Genomic DNA, 18,475 nt, shown 5'->3' on the forward strand with positions numbered 1-18,475 from the left:
AGTCTCCAGCAGCAGAGTCACTGGGCTTTTGCCACTCTCCTGTGTTCTTGGAGGAGCAGGAATCCTTCCTGGAATCTTCCATGAGAAGTTACCTCTGTTTCATGGGTATGTGGCCTGGGAACATCTGCTGGCCAGATACATGGCAGTCAAGTGTTCAGGCTGGATTGGTGTATCTCACCTGAAGTGGATATGACTTCCAGTTCCTTCCCAGTGCCAGGTTCTGTCACAGGTACCCAATGAAGAGGAACCTTGCTATGCATTGTAGGTGGGGTATGAGCTGCAACCATGAGCAAAGTGGGGGTTTTCTCTGTTAAGTGTTTGGAACACACACTTTGGGAAGCACAACACGAGTGCTTCCCATAGGAAGAGTTGTCTGATCTGTGCTTTGCATTGGCATGTCTGGATTAATGCTGCACCTTATTTCAGCACTGGTGGTGGGAGGTGAACAGGGCACATGTATTAAGAGCTTTTTCTGCTCTTCTTTGCTTCTCAGGGATATGAAGCTGGATGGTGGACGCCAGTGCCATTCTACTGGAGTGTGTCTGAAAGACATAATTGGTCTTGAAGGTGTGGAGCTCGGAGCAGATGGGAAGGTGGGGATGCTTCAGTTCCTACTCCCTTACATTTTATTTTGTAAGGGGAAAAAATGGCTTAACTAATAACAAGTGCAAATATAATGCGCAGTGTAACCCTGTAGTTAAAGCACAGTATGTGCAACTGTAAATAAGCTTAGCAGAAATTCATGAGGACTGCCCAAGCTGTCAATGCAGACAACTCTGTATCCTTGAAGAAATTTGCCTCTGGCAATATCCAAGTCTGTAAAGCGTTACTGAATTACACAGCCTTCCCCTGGCTCTAGTAGGAGGTATCACTGCAGGGTATATTGTTAGGAGCTTGAAAATAATTTCTGGTGAGAGTTGTAGCTGTAATCCTGTTTGCTTTCAATTGTATGTAATAACATTTTGCTTAATAATATATTTTTCCAAAGAGCAGGAAGACAGTAGCACGAATCTGATGAGTCTTTCAAAATCCAAGAGTTCATTCTCTTGAATAGAATAAGCAAATATGAATCTTTAGGGAAATGATACATTTTAAGGAAATATGTAGAGGAGAGACAGTTTTGATCATAGAAGAAAATGTTTCTTCCTGAAAGCTGATTTACTTTCGACAGTTCAGTTTGCTGTCATATATGGATTTAAAGGCCCTGGGTCAATGCTGCTACAGGTTGTGCTCACCTAACCAGGTGTCAGGCCAGACTACAGGCTGTAAATTCCTGAGGACAATCTGTCTGCCTATAAATAATGAAAGCTCACATTTTTTATTTGATACCTGTTCTGACCTCCTCGTAAACCAGTCTAGAGTCTCAGGCTCGGTTTTTTCCTTCAATGCAATGTTATTTTTGGAAAATAAGCCAACAAGAAGCAAGGCATAGCTTTTTCTTGGCCAGGGGTACAAGCAGAGAATCACTGCACTCTAAAAATAATTTTGTCACAAGTTACTCATTCACACTTAGTCCATGTTGGGGGGTAGTAAATGATCCCCCACAACCATTGCTGTGAACTGGAGCTCACTTATTACATCAATAAGACTCTGCCAGACGAAGCCCTAAGGAAGAAAAATAGCAGAGAAAGTGCTTCAGTTTAGCAATGTTTAAGTGATTTGCCTCTGTGTGCTGAGGGACCTATACAGATGATGCTAGTTCAGTGAAGAAGCTGCTGAAATGTGGTACAGAGAAGGCCCACTGGAAAAAGCCTGACCAAACTGACATATTTTTAAATCTGACCCTTGAGTAGGATTTGGTAAATCCAGTGTATTAGAGCTTGTGTGTATGTGTGTTTGTTTTGCTGAAGAATTAATGCCTTTGCAAAAGCATTTTTTGCATGGATAAACTGACTGCACTGAAGCAAATGTAGGTGACTGGTTTTTATTATCTGTGCCTAACTACTAAATCCAGAAAATCCTCCATTAATTTGGCTTCTCTTGATTCCAGTTGGAATGCACCAAAGGCATCCCACTGCATCCAAGCTGGGCTGAAAGTAACTCTGTCCATTTTTTTTTTTTTTTTTAGACAGTTTCTTACACACAGTTCCTATTTCCCACCAATGCTCTGGGAACTCGGAGAAACACGATAGATTCCACCTCATCTTTCTCCCAATTCCGCAATGCAAGCCATCGTAGCCTTTCTTTGGGAAGAGCTAACAGCACCCAGGGAAGCATTGATGCAGGTAACTTCTCAAGTGGCTTGTTTTAATATCCTTGGGTACCCTGATGGTAGGCAGTTGTTGCAAAGGACTGATGTGTTTCAGCCCCCCATTAGCTTAAACTAAGTAAAATATAGTCTTGTGTTGTGGGTGGAACACAGTTCATTCCCTATTTGCTTAGAAAGCTTGCTTGTGGGGGATGGAAAGTTAAATACACAAGCACGTTGGTTGTATTGACAGCCCCGATGGCACCCGGCGTGCCTCCTCCTGTCATCAGCATTGTTTGTTCCTCCTGCTTCAGGCTTATCCTTACCTTCCTTTGCTATGGAAAATTTACAGTGGCAACACAGTAGTCATAAGCTGAAGGTGTAAATTCCACTTGTGACCTTTGTTAGGCTGGAAAGGGCTGTGTTTACAAAACCGGACACGAAACATAAGCCAAAGCACTATATGCTTCAGATATTTTGGCATGATAAATGAGATGAATCAAAACATTTGCTTGAACAGATGAAAACTTGTTGCTGGGAATAAAAGTCATTGTGGAGCTTTATATAATTCTGCAGTTCTCTAAGCCCTAAATTCACATTTACCAGGTAATTCATAAGCTGTAGGTCCTCTATATCTTGGCAGATCACCTTAGTATAGAAATGCTTAGAGTTGTCAAAATTTAGAGCAATTTTTCATGTCTTTAAAAAGTCTTGAATGGAGATAATATTGTGCATTATCTGTGAACTCGCTTGCCACTTCTGTTAAGTCCGGAGATTTCTTGATGTAATTAATTCATTTCTTCTATATCTAAACTGTTGTTTTATAGGTAGTGACCTGGGAGACTTTGTTGAATACGACCCAAATCTTTTAGATGATCCCCAGTGGCCATGTGGCAAACATAAGCGGGTTTTAATATTTCCTTCATATATGGTAAGTGATTCTGTGTAGGACAGAGAAATTCTGGTAACAAAATTCTGAAGGTTGACGTTTCATTTGGCCGTATTTTAAGAAGACTATTATTATTTTTAATCTACTAATAAGAGCTGTTCAGAATGCTTTGTTCTAAATGACAGTTACTTCTCGAGACATGTTAAAACAAACTCATCAAGGTATTACAAAAGCAAACGCTTTTATTACCACTGTATTTCATAAATGCTTTAGATGAAAGGCTTGCTCAAACAATGCACCCATTCATTGGCATTTAGAGGAAAATATATACTTCCTCAAACTGGCATCTATTACAAAACAGGAGGATGCCCACTGGGGTTTTTCTGAAGTCATGAAGCTACGCTGTGTTTTGATGCTAATCATTCACTTCTCTGAACAGCTTTGTTTCCCAGGTATTTATTTCACCATGGGATAGTTCTTCCTTTGATTGCAGCAATTGTGAGCAGAGTCTGTATATTTCTCACTATATCCAAACCCATAATGATACAGACACATAACTGTTCCATGGTCTGTCCTCTGACTAAATGTTTCCTTGGTGACAGACTTTTGTTGCCTTTTTTTTTGGTTCCTCCAAAAACTGTTTTGGCAGGACTGTTGCAAGATGCAGGGCAGTCATACACATGTGAGCATGTATATGTCTGGATTATATATCCAGAGTAATAGTAGGCAGTAGAGAAAAGATTCTACTTTTTTTTTTCCCTCAAAGTGGTGACCTCTCCTACTCTTTTCTCTGTAAAGATATGATAGGATTTGAAACACTGAAGTCTGAAGTGTTGTCCATGTTCTTGTTTAATTTGGAACAGAAGACATGATTTAAGAAACTGCTAATGTATGTAAAGATACAGCCTTGGTATGTTCTTATCTGCCCCCACCCCAGGGGTAGTTTGGCTCTTGGGTGCTCCTTCTTCAAAATAAGCTCTGTGTTTCATGTAGGTTGAAGATTATCTCCATGCTAGCAGGAATGTTCTGTCTGTTGCACACAGAGGCTTAACTGAGTTCTGAGGCTGTGTTTATGCTAGATTTTCAAATGGGAAGTCCAGAATGTCCTCTGCTTACTTGCTGCCAGTTTTCCTTTAAGGGTTGGCAAGTTATTTTTTGGCTGCCAACCCACAAAGTGGCAACCTTTTATAGCAGCTACATCTGTGTGGGAAAATATTTGTCAGGTTTTGATATGGTTACTGGACAAGGAACTATCTTCCCTCAAGGAGAAAGACATTATTAGCCAACATCCAAAGGGAACATAGCTTTAGCAGTCATGGCTCTGTTTCTGACCTTCCTCAGGCTGCGAGTGTCTGCCAGGCAGTACAAGTCCCCATGGATCACCTGAAATCTTTGATCCCTTTGTAACTTGATGTTGTCGTGGACATGGTTAAATGAGTCAAACAGGGGCAGCCAGGATGGCATCCCGCAAGGGAGTTCTCCACCCAGGAGTGGGTGTTCAGTGCCATTCTTCTCCACATGCTGGTTAACCACAGCATTTCAAAGTCTTGTATTTGTACTTCTATTGTGAAAAAAAGGAGCTGCCAGGGATATGACTAGATGCCCTAAAGGTGAAAAATGGACTTCAAGGACAATTGTTAAAATCAGTGTCAGTGTTTATCTAGAATATATTTGCATCGACAGGGATCTCCCTGCTTTTTAATTTTCTCTGGGGATTAATTACTGCTGTGTCTGGAATAATGTCTTATTTCACAGTTGAGGGGTCTTTTCCTGAATTTGCCTTCCAGATATCACCTTTTCAGCACTGTCTGAGGGTCTGTGGGACGCCCGTCTCCCTTTCTGTAGGCAGGTACTAATCTAAGAAAGCATTGAAGGACATTAAGTGCTCTGTTTCTTTTGTTGAGGGGAATCACAGGGAGGTGCCAAGGTCTCTCTCAGCTGGGGTTTTGCCTGCCCGCAGCCAAAGCAGCATAGCTGTGATGCCATGCAGGAGCTGCATGGCTTTGCAAGAAACTGAGGGGCGGGTGGTTGTTCTTCAGTGCTCAGCTGAAAGATGTGACAAGGTGCTGGTGCTTCCTTCAGCTGGAAGAAGGGAAAAAAGGTAGTGCTGGAGTGTCCTGGGAGCTTGTGGGTTAAATAGGGTTTTGCAGTTTGGGCAAGGGCTTGTGCATACAGCTGGTGAATCTAAGGCCATACTGGCTATGCAGGAGACTTTACTCACATTTGTTTTAGACTTTCCTGACTCTACTGCATTCCCTCTCCCTCTCTCTGCAGTTCACATCAGTGTGAGCAGGAGCATAATAGGCTGATGATTTCAAGTCATCTTCTCCCCCCCCCCCCCAGTATAAAAATCAGTGCACACTACAATTAAAGCACATTGCAGTCTGGGGGCCAGCGAGAGAACTGTGGTCTTTTCCTGACTCTGCACAGCCACTGCAGCAGTGCCAGACCTCTGCCAAATGACCGCAGAGGCCGGGAGCAGCCGCTGGTCCTGGGCGGAACGTGGCTGTAATTGCTGCCTCTCGCAAGCGCCAGAGCAGCTGAGAGCGGCTCTGATGTCAGCACCCTGCATTTTGTTGTGCGTGGAGAGCCGCAGCTTGTAATTAAAGTTTCGTTACTTGGCCAGGATTTAGCATTAATGCTTGACAGCTGCAAGCTTGTTGATACTCCCCTCACCCCTCCTTATGGATATCAGAGCAATTAATGGGGGGAAGGTGTGGAAGAGGAGTGGATGCTGGGCTGCGGCACTGCCTGCGGGATAGAGCTGCATGCACTGATATTACTCCCATGAGTCTGGCTTGTGCTTTGCAGGCCAGGATTTCTCTGCTGGGAAAGCTCTGTTGAGGTCTGTGTGAATGCTGCATCAGTAAACACTGCAGGCTTTATCCTGAGGCATAAGACAGACAAAATGTGTGGTCTGGCTTGGAGTTTACTCAGAAATACATGCAACTGGCACTCTATGTGCTCAATTTTTGTGGAGCCCAAGTTTATCATCACTGTCATTGACTTTATAGTCTTTTAATTTTACTGAGCTGAATTAGCCCTGACTCTTGGTGAGGAGTGTTAGCTACAAGTCCTCAGCTGTTTTCAAGGAGGAGCTGAACTTCCTCCTTGAAGATAGCTGTGGGGAAGAAGTGCTTTTGGTTTGGTCTTTTTTTTTTTTTTCCTGTAGGGAAGTCCCAGGCTTAAAAGAGCATACACTTTCCTGTCCCGTTTCTAAAAGTAATACCCACAAATTGCCTGTCATAGGACAATTTTGAAAGTATTCTTCAATACTTTCCCAACACAAACTCTACAGCTTCAATTAATTGTATTAGTTATATTTAAACTCTGGCCAGCCCTGGAGAAATTATTTCATTTTGTGTTGTCTTTGTAGGAGAGTCTGCAATCTCTGCTGCAATATAAACAGTAAGAGGTAGAAAAAAATCTTGCTGGGGGGTGGGGGGGAAGGGAAGCATCATGTCATGCTTAACAGATGTCTTCCTGGCTGGTACTGCTGAAACAGGAATTCGTGCAGATTCTTAAATCTCTCTAGAACAGGAACTTTATCTACCCAACTGAGCATTAATTTCTTTCCTCGAATCCCATGTTGACTAGCATACGTGCGGACTCATCAATTCCCCCTGGTCTCTCTGCATTCTTTCCAGCAGGAACGCCTTCTGTGCTGAACTAGAAAACTCATTCACAACAGGCTTGAGGTGATCCTGCAGTCCTGCTTTTGTTGGTAACACAGAAACACAGGAGCATGTTAGCTGGTCACTGCGTGCTGCCAAAACTTACAGCAAAAGAAGAAAAGCCCAGATCAGCAGCACGTTGACTTTGAGTGACCCTTCTGTAGTTGCATCCCTGTAATATCCATCCATCTGTTCTCAAGGGATACACGTGGAATTAGGTTTGGGTACTGAACTACGATGTCACTGTGTTGGTTTAATAATATAAAAATAAATTGACATCTCCACAGCACTAATAAGAAAAGCATGTCACAAAAGTCTGCAGAGCTGTTACAGTGCCTGTCTGCCAGCCTGCACTTGCCAGGTACCGCTGTAGCAGCGAGCACAGCCAGGCTGCATTATTTAATATTAGTCCTCCAGTGTGATTTTCAAATTAGAACTGCTTGCTGCCCTGGCCCTTTGGTCTAACAAAAGCCCTGCATGATGATATAATGCATTTGGTCTCTCATTCCCCCATTCTGTCTTTCATGAGGAGCACCAAGGTCAGGAAGACTCTGCTACAGCCAGTGTCCTTCAGTGCTGTCACCCTGTTCTTCGAGCCACTTCCATAGTTGTATATTAAGTATCTCCAGACTGCTTTTTTTTCAGCTGCTGACATTGTACCCAAAAGTCTCAGGGAGCAGAGGATTGCAGTGGTAGATAATAGTATTTAAACCCTGTGCTCTATACATTTGATGCTATGTTTGGCTGAGACTCCAACAAACAATTATTTTGTAACAATGACACACTGTATTAATTGAGAATAATTCCAGAGTGTTAACATTATAAAATAAACTGGTGTCCTTCCATGTATTTAATTTCAAAGAGGCACTTTTGAGACTATTTGCCTTGTGAAATTCAAAATCTTTCAGTTTAAGGTCCTTGAATGTTAATAACTTCGTAAAAACAGAAACATCTTATTTTAGTCTATCTTTTCCTTTTTTAGAATTTTAACTATAATTCTGAATCACTCCCATTTTCCATCACAGTTTAAAGTCTCTTCACTATCAGGAATTCCCATATATATCCATCATAAGCCATAAGTATATGAATTAGGTTACTGGCAGTTGATAGGTACATAGCTGGTCACTTATGGGATGCATTAGTCAGAGAATGCAGAGTCATTGACTTCTTTTCACTTCTTGTGTGGCTGAGAACTTATCAGTGACCTACTGAAAGTCTGTTTCAGGTATCAGTCTTCCATCTGCTCTCTGTGGAGTAGATTTGTCAGGGGTACACAGTAACAACAGCTGAAGAGAGCCTATCATATATCTTTCATTTTATTCACCTATTTTATTCTGATTTTATCCTTCTTAAGCTAAGAGATAGAGGCATCCAAGGCTGGATCATCTTTTACTGGTGGCATGCCAAAGTAGGATTTATTTTCAATAATATTTCATTCCTGTCAGTCTTTCCAACCATTTCAGGAATCCTCTCTCCTCCCATATTTATGAAACTATATATACAGCTTTCCTATGAGAAAGCAGCTGCTTGAAAATGCTTGTGAGTAACATACGAGCTGAGCTCCAAGTTCAAAACTGCCAGCCACGCAAAAAGTGTGCAGAGTAGAGACTTGGGCTGAAGCGTTTATCACGCTGTCCAGGCATCTGTCAGCTACCATATATCAAGGCTTTCATTTGTCTTGTGCCTTCCATGGCCAAACTAAAATATACATACACAGATTTGTATATAGAGAACGTAACAGAGCCCACGAAGGAGTATTGCTGAATGCTGAACTGAAATGTGTTCCGTGCAAATAAGCTGTGAGAAACAAGACAGACGGTTCTGGATGACAGAAGTTAAAAACATTGGAGATTAGAGTATGAGAGACAGTTTAGTAGTTCCCAGTGCCTTTTTCATGTGTCTGACAGCTCTGGGAGTACAGAGTGCCTGGCTGGTAGGGAATAATATTATGTAAAAGAAAGCATGTTTGGAGATAGAGAAAAGCTGTTCTCCTTTTAGGGAAATATTTGCAAACCCTTCATAAAATTTGGAGCATCAGTATTGATCAGAGCCCTGACACAGGCAATACCAGAATTATCCTGGACAAACAGACGTGTATTTTTCTTCACATGGCAGCTTCATTTGGGACATGCAGGCAATTCAAGTGCAATGAGGCGGCCTGAAACAGAAGAGCAGTGTAAACGCTGAGCAGGGAGCAGGCCAAGAAGGATGGCGTTGTGTCCAAGCCTTCCCCTGTCAGATCCCAGCTGGTTCTTGTGGGTTGCTGAACCACCCCAGAGCTATCCTCTGCTCCTTTACTCGTGGGCAGGGGCAGTAGTGAGGGTTGCTGCTCAGTGCCAAGCTGTCTGCAGGGTGCATGAGGTGCCCTGGGCAGGATCAGGGTTGGGGACCAAGATTTCTTTGTAGTGTCATGAGTGCTGTGCCCCAGCAGGAGGGGTACTCAGGTGCCTGGTCAGAAACCATCTGAAAGGGTAACTGATTGATCACTCAACAGATGCTAATTCAGCACTGATTTTAAATTACCTCTCAACAGATATTCTTTAGGGTTTTTTTCTGCCTGCCTCTCGGATGGGCAGGGTCCTGCATACACAGGATGCATTTCTGTAGGTACCAGCTGGACAAGCAGCATCCCATTGCTCAAAGTCTGGCTTCTACAGCAGCTACGAAGGAAAAAAAAATCAAGGAACAAAAAAAAACTTTCACAAATCCTTTTCTTGAGAATAAGGGCAGTTAGCTGAGCTCTCCAGCATGGCACTGACAAGATGAGACAGCTGCCTTAGAGCCAGTGTGTTCAAACATGCTGCCGTTATCCTGTTACATGAATCAAAACCAGCACACACCAGCTTTCATCTGGATTTCATTATTGTGATTTATATCGTAGAGACTGTTGTCTCGCAGGAAGCAACAGTATTCAGAGTTGGAGAGGGGGAGATTCTTATCAACAGGACAAAATTGACAAATCTCTGTGTTTAAAAATAACCATACCTCTTTACTGTTCTCAGTTTTAAGCTGCCTGCTTAGTCTCAAGCCTCTGAGTGCTTTGCTTTAAATGAAATTTTTAAAAAGAGCTTTTCTCCTTCCAAAAAGAATTTAGCTGAATTCTGGCAAAGCTCCCACAGGCTGGAGGAGTCCCAGGTAAAACAAGTCGGTGCCTGCAGAGCAGCTGTGGGGAAAGGTGCATCCCAGGGGGCTGCTGCTGCTGTCTGGCAGAGCCCAGGACTCGCTCCCCCTCTGCACAGTGGCCCCCAGAGCTGGGGTCACCCTGATACTCACTTGTTAGAGGTGAAAACAGCTGAAACTCGCTGTCTGGCACAACTTCTGTGCAGCCCTTCAGCTCAGGCTGGAGGATGGACAGGGCCTCCCACCGCTGCTGTTCCCCTTCTCTTGGGAAGTGAAGTTTCTGTTGTGCACACAAGCAGGGGAAGAAGATAACCTGGAGAGAGCTCAAGGCAAGTTAATTAAGATAAAACTAAGAGCTCTGTGGTAATGAAGAACAAACAGTGGGCAGTTAGGTTTGTAGTTAAATATGAAATAAGGTTTCAGGTAGCTTTGTACAGTAACACTGAGCTCACTATATCTAGGATTACCCAAGACAACCAAAAAATACTGGTAGTAACTAAAATCATCTTTACATTTAGTAGGATGTATGTGCTTTGTGTCTCTTGACTCTGTAAGCAAGAGCAGCATGGACCCATGTTTCTGTACCCCGAGTAGCAGACAGCAGTGGTCTAAATTAGAGGTGGCTTGTTTTAGTGTCCTCTTGTAGCAGTACTGAGAGGAAGCCTCTTAACACATAAAACTCCCAGCCTATCTGTACATCAGCAGCACCCAGCTTGCTGATGATCGTTTGGCAACACTACCAAGGAGTAGGCAGGCAGGCTGCAACATTCCAGGGAAAGAAAGGAAAGGAGTAGTTGTTAAGATCTTAATTCTTCTTCTTTAGAGGGCTGAGCCGTGCCAGGTGAGACAAAGCATGTGAGAGGCTGGCTGCAGTGAAGGGCTGCACAGTGCATGCATACATCCTTCCAAACTCAGCAGGGTTAAAACCAGGCAGGCCCACACATTCCATTGAAGGCTTTCCCACCTATCCCGGGTAGGGCAAGGCTTCTCCTCCCTGTCTTTTCCTCTCTTCCTTTTCTTCAGGTGTGGCAGCACTTTGCCTGCTTCAGCATCAAGGCAGCTTATGAATTTTTAACCTCAGGGGTACTGCACTGTGTGCCTGAACCTGCAGTCAGATTCATCCATGCACATGCAGGGCAGCAGGTGTGGCTGAAGGGTGTTGATGCTGCAGAATGGCCCATGTTTTAAAACATGTGCATGACCATAACAACACCCCATGGCAAAAACTTGGTTTTCCTCTCTATTACAGTGTGTTTGCCTCAAATACTGCTGGGCACTATTCAGGGGAAACACATGCTCTGCTCTGTTTTAAATTCCTATAATTCCTAGTAATTCAGTACCGTATCTCCTAAATAAAGTGCAGGAAAAGTTAGGTGTGTTTTACTCTCCTTCATGCTTATTTTGGAAACAGAGAACAACATGACTGGATAAAGGGAATTGTCTGCTTTCTCTCTAGAGCCATTGCACTTTGTATTCCCAAGCCCTTCCATATATTATTTTGATTGAAAAAAAGCCTGAAAGCATATGCAGTCAGTCTTTTTGGCTGATTTTGATTCCCATGAGGATATGTTACAGCAGAGCTCCACCTTCTATAAACGCTTAACATGCAGCAAGGGTTCTGCATGCCTCTTTCCACCTCCTGGTATTTGGTGTTAACAGCCCTTTGCCATAATACAAATTAATCAAAACCAGAAATTAGAAGGGAAGTATTATTTTACAAGCCAGGAGAATGCACTGCTGCTCTCTTACATGCTTGACGCTGGCAGGGAGCTGGATGCCTGGGGACTAGGCCGTCCCCCAGGTGCCCAAGCCTGGGCTCTTCTCCACTTCTGTCCACTTCTGCCAAAGCATGGAAGGGAATTGACACATTTCCAAGATAAAGGTTGGTTTGTTGTTGAGCTGGTAGATTTTGGCCAGGTGAGTGGTGACAGAGGATTTGGGCAAAGTGCTACCTGAACAAAGACTGAGGGAACGAGAGAAGTGCGGGGCACCCACAGATGAAGGTGCTGTGTTGGCCAGGAGAACCCTCTGCAACCTGGGGAGATTCCTTAGGTTGTAACAAAAAGGAACAGGAAGCTCAAAGGAAAAAGACTGTGCACTTTGAATGTTGTCCTGACTCTTCTGTCCGCTTACTGCCTAACTTAGCACAGCATAACTGCCTTCCACTCTACTGGGTGACCTGCCATATAAGCTAATTACTTACCTTATTATAAATGTATGCTGCAGCAGTCAAGAGTTTGTACCAGTGGTTTCTTTGAAGAATCACTTTGAGAGAAACTCACAAATGTGTCTCAGAACCACATGGAGGTATGCCCAAAAATCTGGTCATCATATCAGTTATTGTGATGATTTTTTTTTTTTGTTTTACAAGACTTCTCAGGTAGGTTTCATCCAGCCACATATAGCTTAAACTCACTCTTAACAATACTTGGAGGATGCTAATGAGGTATGTATTGTTCAAAGCTTGTGCTGAACAGGTCACTTGCTTTGTCGGTCACAAATAAATAGATGCCTTATTTCAGACTTAATTTTCCTGTCTGCTGAAAGCATTGGGACTGACTGGCACTTGTTTGTCATTCCCTACTTCTGGGAATCGAGTGATCTTCTTCGTTAAAACTAAGAGAGTAATTCTCTCCTGACATGTGTTACAGACCACGGTCATAGACTACGTGAAGCCATCTGATCTCAAGAAGGACATGAATGAGACCTTTAAGGAGAAGTTCCCTCACATCAAGCTAACCCTGAGTAAAATAAGAAGGTACGTTGCAAAGCTCAATAAGGCTGCGATGTGATGCAGCTGTCTCACATGTCAGTGCAATTCCTGCTGTACATGAGGGGAAGCACAGCACTGATTGATCTTCCAGGAGCAGTGACCAGCAGAGGTGCAGAGTAAGTCAGATGATTGCTTTGATTACTGGGATGAGCAAACAGGATAGAGGAATGTGCAAACACACACTGGTCAGGTGTCAAACAAAGCGTCTAACGGCATGAGGATGAGAGCTGGGCATGCACTATATTAAAATATCCAGAAAAACAACACAACAGAGTCTCTAAGCTCTTGGCAATTAGCTTAAAAAGAGACTGAGGAAAGAGAAGTGCTGACTTTTGTGCCTTGGCCAGAAGCAAAAAAAGAGTTGGCTTCACAGCAAAGTTGTAATATTCCATCTCTGTTTCCAGTGTAGCAGGCTAGACATATTGCTCCACTGAAGTAATGATAATTTCATTTGACCCTAGTGGCCAGAAGGACACTGAGCCACACTGCTCTGTAACCAGAGAGTGCTGCAGTACATGGACAGAACTGTCAGTTTGGATTTGACCAACCATAACCAGCAGCAAAAGCTGCATACAGAGCACCAGAAGTCAAAACGTTGTTTTTAAACAAACGGTATGCAGTGCAGGACCTCTGATGAAATATTGTTGCTAAAAATGTCAGAGCCTTTTTGGTTGCTTTTATAGCTTGACACAACTGTCTGTTGGGGGCAGTGAGGGGGAAGGGTGATATAAATATGTGCTCTGAAATGTGCCTCCAAAACAGCACAAAGATATCTGCCCAGTAAATTATGTTTTCCCTTCCATTTGACTAAGCAGGAATCCCTGAAAGCATGGGTCTTGGGGTGAAATGAGAAATGCTTTAAAACTCATCTCACAGCATACTTGTCTGGTCTCTTTACTCAGCTTGAAGAGAGAAATGCGCAAGCTCGCTCAAGAAGAATGTGGTTTTGAAGAGCCCACAGTGGCCATGGCCTTTGTCTACTTTGAGAAGCTCGCTCTCAAGGGGAAGCTGAACAAGCAGAATAGAAAGCTTTGTGCTGGAGCTTGTGTTCTTTTAGCAGCCAAAATTGGCAGTGACCTCAGAAAACATGAAGTGAAGCATCTTATAGATGTACGTATCCATAGGTTTCCGGTGTTCCGTCTACATAAAGTGCCAGTGTGTGGTCTGTGCAAGCCTGTTTGTCAATGGACATGCTCTCCTTCAGGCTTCCAGAAGTACAACCAGCTAAATATCTTTTTTTGTTACACATTTCTGTGGTGGAAGTAGTAGTGATCAGTGTTACTCCAGAGGCATGGGAAGCTTTTTTGATGGGATAGAAGGCTCTGGTGTCGGATACTGAGAGGTTTGAGATGTATCTGACCATCATTCTGTCAATACAAGGCAAAAGGTGAACCCTCAGGAAACTAATTTTCTTTTAATTATGTTGTCAAGAGTTCCAGTAAGGATTCTCCTTTGAGAATTAAATATAGATGCTAATTTCAAATGGAGTCCAATAGACATTTGGATTTCTTTTATCAAGTTCAGTGTTTAGGCAAGAAAACCTAAGGAGGTGTTCCCATTAGAACACCTCACTCTGGATGTTTTTTGTTGAGTAAGGGGTTTGGTCCTCCAGCCGCTCCATGTGGAAGAGGTAACATGGGGGAGTGTTAGGAGATAATCCCCTGCAAGCACCGAGGTACCAATCTGATTTAATGCTGCAGAAGGTTAGGTTGGTATCTGGGTATGTGGCTACAACCAGCTCACTCCGTGGAATAAACATGGGATCATGGATGGGGGGGCAGGATGGGCCTCATGCCCTCCTCCCACAGTCACAGAGCTGGGTTGGCAGTCAGTTTTTTAGAAAGCCCTCTGAATAACCACAAAAAAAATCGGCCAAGTGGGAATTGGAAGATCTGGCCTCTCTTGCTATCTTGAAACATTGGTCCATCCATAAGACACATTGAACTTTGCAGTACCCAGTGGGCAGAGAAGTAACAAGCCAGGGAGATCCTAAGAAGAGGATGAGGGGGGAAATATCCCTGAGCAACTGGTTGCCTACTTGTAGCATCCAAATCCAGTGAAAACAGCAGAGCATGTGGGAGGTTTAGTACATTACAGCACAAAACCGACTATAAAACCCATCTCATCCCCTGTGAGGATAGCAGTTTCTATTACTCACTGTTCTTGTGGTTACTGCAGATGACACCTTCTGCCTCTGAGGTATTAAGATCAAATTGTGGCAAAAATCATTTCCCCGGTAGGGCGTTGTAGCACAGTCTAATGCTGAGAGGAAAACTAGTGATTTCAAGTGGTGCAGGAAATTTATGGACAATTACAAGATGCGTGTCTTCCATTACACAAGTGATTTTGATGTTTGCATGAAGCCAGGAATTTCCTGTTGTTGCAGTGGTAATCACTGTGATCGGTGGGATGTATCTGCTGGCAGTGGAATGAGTGAAATGACGAACGTGTCAGAAATAGCATGGCTGGCTGAGCTTTATGAGTTCATCTTCACAGTAAGGATCCGGTACATCCAGTTCACACAGCTCTGATTTTCTAAACCTAAGGCTGTGCAAGTTGATCAGGACAGAAGTTCAATGACAGCAGCACGCGTGTTTTGAATAATGTCATTTGTGGAAAGCACTAGAAAGGCAAACCCTCATTCTTTTTTTTTTTAATTTGTTTTTTGCCCCTCGGCTGTGGTTGCAGAAACTGGAAGAGAAGTTCCGGCTGAACAGGCGAGAGCTGATCGCCTTCGAGTTCCCGGTGCTGGTGGCCTTGGAGTTTGCTCTCCACCTTCCCGAGCACGAAGTGATGCCGCACTACAGACGCTTGGTGCAGAACTCCTAGCGCTGGCTGCCCTGTGGGGAAGGGGCTCCTGACTGTTCCCGCTTGGCTCTCCCGAGCCACAGTAACTACTGGAAATGCAAAATCAGACTCCTAACACTTTGCGCTCTCTCTCCCCCCAAAACCAGTTTTTCTGGCTACATACAGGAAACACTGCATCGACTCTCGGCTTTGATAGATTTATGTATCATTACTTTCTCAAAGCAGGTGAATACTAAGCTGTTGGTAAATAGTTCATGTGCTGAAACTGGGTGGCAACTGACCCTACCTGTAGGGACTACAGCTATAAAAGTAGGCAGAAAATAGAAGGGCAGCCTCCATGACCACCCCTCTCTCCGTCACACAAACCCTGGAAGCCCACTGAGTGCATTCTCGTAGCGCTTTTTCTACAGACCTGCTGCAAATTCCAAGAGGACTTCTTAAAGTGAAAAAGCTTTTAAAGAAGATATCTTCACTGTGTCAAAACGAATGTGCCAATCTATTTTTGTATCAGCAATTGAAAGTGCACTTTTTCCTGTGGGGTATTTGTGTGTGTATCCGTGTGTGTGTGCGTGTGCGACACTGAACTGATCTTAGTCCAGGTGGTTGGCTTAGCTGTTTCCAAGTGTATCAGTTACTGATGGTGAAGATCAAGGTGACCTTACACGTTTACTTCTTGAAAAACATAACTACTGGAAAAGTGGTAAATGGGATCATTTTTGGACACTTGGGTTTTTTTATTCTCTGATCTTTCCAACATTGTACCTTTGAAAGGATTACACTACTACTACTGCGAGAGAAGGATCAGCAACTGACCTTAAGTTTTCAGTCATGTTTGTGGTAAAGGTGAAAGCATTAGTATAAGATTTCCATGTCATGTTTTTTAAAAATATCTTGTGTTAAGCCACATGCATATTTTTAACCTTCGCACTTTTCCCACTGTGGAGATGGTTAGACTTGCACTCTGTAGTGTTGTATTTCTGTGCTCTATGTTAGAGTGCGTAATAAGCACATTTATTGTGCTCTATCTTAAAACAGTGTTTTATTAAGAAAAAAAAGAGTAGGGCTCAGCAGTATAACGGGTGTCTTCAGGCTCCAACAGCAGGGGCATCAGCCATTATAGTTTTAGGGTTTTAATTAGGATTGACTGTGCAAAACCTAAAATCTGTGCCCATTGAGATTCAGTTCCTTTAGACATTGCAGTACTGGAGTTTTACAGTAAAATATCTTGCAGCTTCCCTGGTTCTGACTGGACACCCAGAAAGCTTAAAGGCTTTATCCAAGCTCCTGATGCTATATCCACACTAAGCTAATGCCGTGCTGATGGACATTGTTCAACTGCTGTTATCACGTGAGATTCCACCCCTGTCCAATCTTCTCTTGTGCTGGTTCACTTAACATGCCTTGCCCTCAACGTGCCCCACATGGATCCGCTAAAGTCAAGTTATTACATTTGTGGTAATTACAAAATAAATAATAGTCTCAACTGTGAGATTTCAGCTGAAGCCTTACCTCTCTAAGTTTGGGAGTGCTTGCTCAGAGTATGGAAAGGGCTTGTGAGCAGAACGTAGAGAAGTGGGACATATCAGAGGATGCAGACACACTAATGCTTACTTTCTTTCGCTCTTGCTTTAATCAGTTTTATTATTTCCTTCAGTTAGGCCAGGAAACATCCAGTTTCTTTACCAGCTTTGACTCCTTTAAATTCTAGTATGAAAAAAGCCTGCATACGATTGCTATACAGGATCTGGAAAGGTTACATGTCGGGACAAATGGGAATTTGTTTGATGCTATTGCTCTCCCCCCATTCTAAGGGGGAGGGTGACTATGCTAGCTTACAGTTATTATTAATACTTACCTGATTACTGATATAGATACATTCCAGCAGGATTGGGGAGGAGGGAGTAAAGAGAAAAGTGTGCACTTAAACCTTCCCAGTGTAACATACTACGTCACTGCAACCCTTGCGTCACTCAGCCAGCTGCAAAGTGAGGGGAGGGGGGCCCTTGACAGAACTCTTACTCCTTCCTCCTCCTCCTCCTTCTCCTGGCCCCCTCACAGCCAAGGAACGGTGGAGCCAAGAGCCTGGAGCACACCTAGAGCCTGCTGGTTTATTCAGACCAAAAGGCAGTGGGTGTAGTGTAGACCTACGATCCAAAACAGTTTGTGGGTCAGCTAGGAGGGCTTCCACCCTTGGTCACATCCCTTTCCACCCAAATTGTGTATATACGTTCAACATTTGTTTCTGATTGCAGAGATCTGTTTCTAATAGTGACCACTCAAGGCTGAGCAGAAGCTTTACATTTCTGTGTAGGCTTCTACCTTTTGCTTTTGAGTCTGATTTTTTTCTTATATTGCTTTATAGCATTGCAGGGAAAAAGCAAATTGTGATTGCAAGATGCAGACTAAAGAATGACAGTCTTACAGTAGTCTTTAGAGACGCTGTTGAGTCATGCTGTCACATCTTTCGTCTTCTGTGCTGCTACCCAACCCTGACCTACAGTTTACACAGATTTCTGGGATGAAATCTGATTGCTGGAGACTTTCTGCTTTTCGTTGTTATCGCTGTTGTTTTGGGGGCAGAAAAGGGGTTCAGAGTGATGTTCAGTTACAGTTTGAATGTGGAATAAACACTTAAGGTGGTGATGATGTTGCACTGTTCACTTAGGAACGTATATAAAGCCATATGTTGCTAGATCTCAGAGCACAAAGCTTGGTCAGTACAATTATGATTAGGACAATGGGCAGGATCTGTCCCCCTTTTCTGCCCAACCCTGGGAAAATTCAGGCTGAAGAGGTAGAGAAAATCTGTACCAAACAAAAAACATGTTGATTGTTTTCCTTTGTCTTACATGGCAATGAGTGTTGATTTACAAATGATTTTAGGTTCAACTTTAAATAGTTTGGGAAAATAATCCATTCCATATAACTTGTTCTGTTTTGAAATTATATACCGTATACTCTACCATGCAGAGTTTATTCCTTTTCTAAAAAAAATAAATAAAAGTTGTAAAAAAATTGAAAAA

General features: G+C 43.2%; 1 protein-coding gene across 2 annotated transcripts in view; it reads left to right on the forward strand.

The window, feature by feature from the left end:
* The window catches only part of CABLES1 (Cdk5 and Abl enzyme substrate 1), a 71,201-nt gene extending 52,726 nt beyond the window's left edge, over positions 1-18,475 (forward strand). For both annotated transcript variants that reach the window (XM_048289381.1, XM_048289382.1), the window contains exons 5-10: positions 494-593; positions 2,069-2,225; positions 3,016-3,119; positions 12,523-12,629; positions 13,547-13,754; positions 15,333-18,475. In XM_048289381.1, the coding sequence (XP_048145338.1) occupies positions 494-593; positions 2,069-2,225; positions 3,016-3,119; positions 12,523-12,629; positions 13,547-13,754; positions 15,333-15,473 (817 nt within the window). In that variant the 3' untranslated portion in view covers positions 15,474-18,475. The remainder of the gene's footprint in view (positions 1-493; positions 594-2,068; positions 2,226-3,015; positions 3,120-12,522; positions 12,630-13,546; positions 13,755-15,332) is intronic.

The sequence above is a fragment of the Corvus hawaiiensis genome, chromosome 30, assembly GCF_020740725.1.
Source record: "Corvus hawaiiensis isolate bCorHaw1 chromosome 30, bCorHaw1.pri.cur, whole genome shotgun sequence".
NCBI classification, from domain to species: Eukaryota; Metazoa; Chordata; class Aves; order Passeriformes; family Corvidae; genus Corvus; species Corvus hawaiiensis.